This window comes from Agelaius tricolor, unplaced genomic scaffold (genome assembly GCF_023055355.1).
Source record: "Agelaius tricolor isolate 1412-34295 unplaced genomic scaffold, bAgeTri1.0.p SCAF_38, whole genome shotgun sequence".
Classification (NCBI taxonomy): domain Eukaryota; kingdom Metazoa; phylum Chordata; class Aves; order Passeriformes; family Icteridae; genus Agelaius; species Agelaius tricolor.
In genome coordinates this window covers 603,423-608,382 of record NW_027269298.1, presented here as the reverse complement: position 1 = coordinate 608,382, position 4,960 = coordinate 603,423, and the positions used below count along the sequence as shown (strand labels likewise).

General features: G+C 50.5%; 1 protein-coding gene across 2 annotated transcripts in view; it reads right to left on the bottom strand.

The window, feature by feature from the left end:
* Positions 1-2,034: 2,034 nt before the first annotated feature.
* NUP188 (nucleoporin 188) overlaps positions 2,035-4,960 on the bottom strand; it is a 25,157-nt gene continuing 22,231 nt past the window's right edge. For both annotated transcript variants that reach the window (XM_071454197.1, XM_071454195.1), the window contains exons 40-44: positions 4,310-4,519; positions 3,538-3,669; positions 3,332-3,402; positions 3,030-3,159; positions 2,035-2,876 (exon numbers count right to left, since the gene is read on the bottom strand). In XM_071454197.1, the coding sequence (XP_071310298.1) occupies positions 2,706-2,876; positions 3,030-3,159; positions 3,332-3,402; positions 3,538-3,669; positions 4,310-4,519 (714 nt within the window). In that variant the 3' untranslated portion in view covers positions 2,035-2,705. The remainder of the gene's footprint in view (positions 2,877-3,029; positions 3,160-3,331; positions 3,403-3,537; positions 3,670-4,309; positions 4,520-4,960) is intronic.

The window sequence follows — 4,960 nt, the reverse complement described above, 5'->3', positions numbered from 1 at the left end:
CCTGCTGCCTTAGCATCTTCTGTGGGCTCAGGGCTGTCCTTGCTCCCCAGCCACAGGGCTGTGGGGACAAGCAGGGACACAAAGGAGCAGCTCAGGTGAAAGCAGAAGCCCTCCTGCTACCCCAGGCTTGGAAGTTGGGGCTAAAAGCAAAACAAAGCTGCTCATCCTTCCTGTCCCACCTGACACTCCCAACACTCTGTCAGAGCCTTGTGGTTCCTTTCCCAGCTGCCACATCTCAGTTGTACTACAGCTTCAGGGGTGCTGAGAAACAACAGCTCCTCCTGCACTTGAAGCAAAAATAGAGCAGCAGGATGACTTCAGCTGCTGAGAGACCCAAGTGCTATTCTGGATCTAACAGACTTCTTGAGTTGTTATGGAAACTAGATCTGCTGCTAATCTAAAATCCTAAAGTCTTGTCCCTAAGACCCAGCTTGGAAGGAACTCCTGGGAAAAGCAGCTGTTGAAATGCTCTGTAATGCAGCAGTAAAGCTTGGCTGTTCTAGTTAAAGAGAACAGGGAAATCAAATGATGTTGCTGTTCTAGTTAGTTTTAAAACTGCCAGGACTACCACTCTCATCATCCTGATCTATTAGAGATCTACTCCTGCCTATTTCCCTTCCAGCATGTATATTTTCCCTCAGGCCAGTGACATCCCTCTTCCCCTGTTATTCCTCTCCTTGGTACATTAAAGCAGCAGCAGCTTAATGAAGCAGAAAATGGTCTCTTCCCTCAGAGCAGCCAGCAGGAATTCTCTTCCTGGCACCAGCACTCTGTTCCCTCTGCAGTAGGAAAAAAGCCCATGGAACATCTCTTGCTACTCCTGACTCTGCACAGGGAGGTGACAATTGTGCTGCTTCTTTGCAGATGTCAGGGGAGCCCCCCTGGCTGGATCCCTCTGTGCCTGAGGGACAGGAACAACTCAAGACTGAAATGCTGCTGCAGCTCTAAAACATACATAACCAATGGCACCCACTGCTTCTGCTGTCTGGCACCCAGGGCTCCTGCCAAGCACCACCAACTCACTCTGGTGCTTGAATAAACATCTAGAAGAATCCATTCTTGTTGAACACCAATACAGTGATGAGCACACTCCAACTTCCAAAGCCATAAGGAAGGAAGGGATGAAAAAGGAAAGATCCTGACCACAGCTGTCAAGTAACAGCCTCTGCTGTAACTGAACTTGCTTAGATGGACCAGATTCCAGCTTTGCTTCCCTCCCCTTGGCAGCCCTCATCCATTCTGTCTCTGCAGTCGTTCACCTTCAGCTCTCCCTGCTCACACCCAGTTCCCCATGGCACAAAGTGTTTCTGGTTGCAGGCTGCCCCACCAAAACACCACTGGGTTTAGGACTGTCTCACCACCTCACAAGCCCCTCTCCCTTCTGCTTTAGGACTTTTCTCCAGGCAGTTCAAATCTCTCCAAAGCCCTCAGGGCATGTGACACCAGAGATCAAAGAAATGTGCCAGGATATTGCCAGCACTTAAGCTTATAAGGTAAAAAAGCCCAAACAACCTCAAAGCAAGATAATCTCATTTTCTAGCTCTAGTCTCTTTAAAACCATTGAAATTAAAAAGGTTCTGGCTGGTAAAGCAATCAAGTGTGTATTTAGGAAAGAACTGGTAGGTTATTAGCTCACAGCTACACTTGAGTTCTTAGCTTAGGTAAGTCTGTCTAGATTTCAGGCTGTATTTTAAGCAATAATCACTGACTTTCTCTCACTGTCATTACTACACACTGAGCCTCAGAACCTTAAAGAGTTTGTTGATCCAGAGCTACACCACATGCTGCACCTTCACTGTGCAGGGGAATATCCCTGAGGAGTATTTTATAGTGCTGCTCCTTTCAAACCTCCCACGAGTTCCCCAACGGGAGAGTAAGAGAAAGGGAGTGGGTGTGGGGAACCCAGGCAATCAGCCTCTAATTACAATCATTTCAGACAGTCTCTGGCTTGTCACTTAGAAGTCACAACATTAGCTGGGATTTCAGCTCAGCAGAACTGGTGCTGCTGTGTCCAACACAAACCCATGAACACAGTTGCTGTCTATAAAGGTTTTAATATCAGTATAAATAGGGCACAGTTACAAAAAACTGCAAGACTGGAGCAATGGAATTTTGACGTAAAAACCTTAAGTGAGGCCTTGCTCTTCAGAAACACACACAACACACAGACTGCAGGGTGAAGGGAAGGCGTGAGCACACATACACCATCGTGCCTGGAACCATTCAGTACAAAAATAGCAGTAGAAAGATGGTCTCTGAATTGCTGGCTGATCCCTTGGGTGTGCCTTAGCTGGACTCCACGCACGAGACGCAGATTGCACCTTGTGTTAGGAGCAGAGTTAATGCCCAGCAGAAAGCATCTCCTCTCTCCACCCAGCCACAGCTTCCCCAGCTGAGGTACAAACTATAAAAATAAAGGTTTTGACTGTTCAGTGCTTGTACCCAGCCAGGATGCTCTGGCAGACAGGGCAGACCGTGCACATGGGCTGGTCATGGGGAGCCAGCTGGGCTCTCCTTACATTCACTCTGCTCCTGGGTGGCAAGAGTTCCATGAGATCTCTCTGCTCAGGTGACACCACTGCCCACACCTGGCCTCCCTCCCTTCCCAGTCCTCATTACAGCTCTGCCAAAGGTGATGCCTTCTGTGGTGGATGTGAATTGTTCCGCTGCAGGTCCTGACAAGGGAGGCAGGGCCAGGACGGGATCTATCTCTGCACGTGCCGCACAAAGGCCTGCACCAGCTGAAACAAGGGCTCCTGCCCCTCTGGCCCCAGCTTGGAGGCAGACTTTCCCTGGGGAGAGGGAAGGACCCCGCTGGCAGGTGAAGAGGGACCTCCCCTGCGGAAGTAGCGGGACAGGCTGGAGAGCAGCGTACTCTGCAATCAAAGAGTGCAACAAGTCAGCTCCTTCCACCACAGCCCTCTCCTGCCCCAGCCCCACAGCCATGTGGCAGTATGAGCAGCCCAATCCTGCTGGGAATGGGCAGCACTGACACACTGGGCAGGGAGAGGACAGCACAAGGCGCTCACCAGCTCCGAGCTGAGCTCCTGCTTCATGCGCTGCTTGTCCCGGGGGTGCACGGCCGGGTCCCGCAGGTACCGCACAGCCTGGGAGATGAGCAGGTAGAAACAGTTCTCCATTGTAAACATCAGCAGAGACCTGTGCAAAGAAACACAAATCAGCAGCAGCCAAAAAGGTCAGCACACTCTGGTTTCCAGGTCAAATAGTTAAGGGATGTATGAAGATAACAAATGCCTCTAAACTTCAGTTCTGATCTGAGGAGCTCGGGCTGCTGCTTGGCTGTAACTACATCAAGTAACTGGAAACTTACTTGAGGGTTTTGGTTCCCTCTTGCATATTCAGCCCTGCAGCCTGAGGGAAAGGTTCTTTCTTCTTATCCATCTTTGAGGGGAAAAAAGACAGGCATTAGAGACAGGAGATAGGGAAGAACTGCTCATGCTCTTCAGAGTCTCAGCTGAATGAGCACTCTGGGATCACTGCAGCTGCCGTGCTCCCAGACACAGGAAGGGCCAGTACCTCTCCCAGCATGTTCAGGGCCACGTTGACTGTGGCAAGGAGGGTCCCAAAGGAAGGTGCAACGTCCGAGTCAAAGGCTGGTGTGGTGAAACTCAAGACAAAGAGCACGTTGTACTCAGCAAGGTCCAGAGACTGTGGAGGAACAGAAAGAGAAGTGAGACCCAGGAGGCCACGAGGATGGTGTTGCCATAGGAACAGGAATACCCAGTCCCTTATCACACTTTTTATATGGAGAAATAGAAGCACTGTGATAATTTCCCAAGTCTCAGGTGTGCAGCTGGAGCAGTAAAGTGTCCTGCACAGCACTGCACAGACTCCACTGGTCTCCTCTCACAGGCACACCAGTACTGGCTGCTCCCAGAGACACAGGAGGATGTTCCCTACCCAACAGTTAGCAGCAGACACTGCCAGAATCAAGGATTAAACCTTCCCTTTCTGAGCCTGGAGACCAGGCCTTGGGTCACACCCAAATGGGAGGATGACAAGAGGATTTTTCCTGTAGAATGGTATACTGAAGGTAGAACTCAACTGGGTTATTGTCTGCTCCAGTAAGGTCACACACACACAGCCTTGTGTAGATCACACAAAAGCTCAGCCAAGTCTTCCCTTCCCCCTGTGCAGTGCCAGATTCCCAAGGCAAATTCCTTGTCTCCTTCCTTCCCGCTCTGTGCAGAGCAGCAGACAGGTACACAGTGGGGTCACTGCATCAAGCAGGACACACCCATCCAGAATATCCCTGGAAATGCTGGAAACTCCCCTCTGGAGCACCCACCTGGTCAAGGAGGATCTGGCAGACATCAGGGGTGAAGTGGCGCAGGGCAGCCAGAGACTTGCTGAGGATCTTGAGGAGGCTGTACTGCACTGTGAGCAGGGCCTTCTGCTCTGCTGCCTCTGACTCGGGGCTGGGGGGCTTGGAGGAGGCCTGGGGGTTGCGCTGCACACGGGGGGTCACGCTGGACGGGAGGGAGTCCCCGTTCTTTGTCTGTGGAGAAAAGAAAGAGAAAGTCTTGGATACAGATGGGATTATTTTGCACTAAGACAAATGTTTGGAGAAAAAAAAATATGCTGTGAACAAAGAGAATGAGGAAATAAGACACCCAAAGTCTGTCACTTGCTGAGAATGTACAGTTGGTGTGGGCTGGGGAGACACTGCATTGCAGGGAGGCAGCTGCAGAGGCTGTTTGGATTCCACTCTCAGCAAAAAGAATGATCAACACACCAAGCCTGAGCCATGCTGAAGGAACTCTGCAGCAGCAATGCATCATCTCCACCTCGTGCATCTGAAGATGTCCCAAGAACAAGAACTATCTCCCTTTAACAAATTAAATCAAATTAAGTGGCTTAATTAATGGCACTCCAGAGTCCTACAGCAATGCAGCCTCTTTGTAACAGCAGGCCATTCAGCACAGGCTGCTGGTTATCT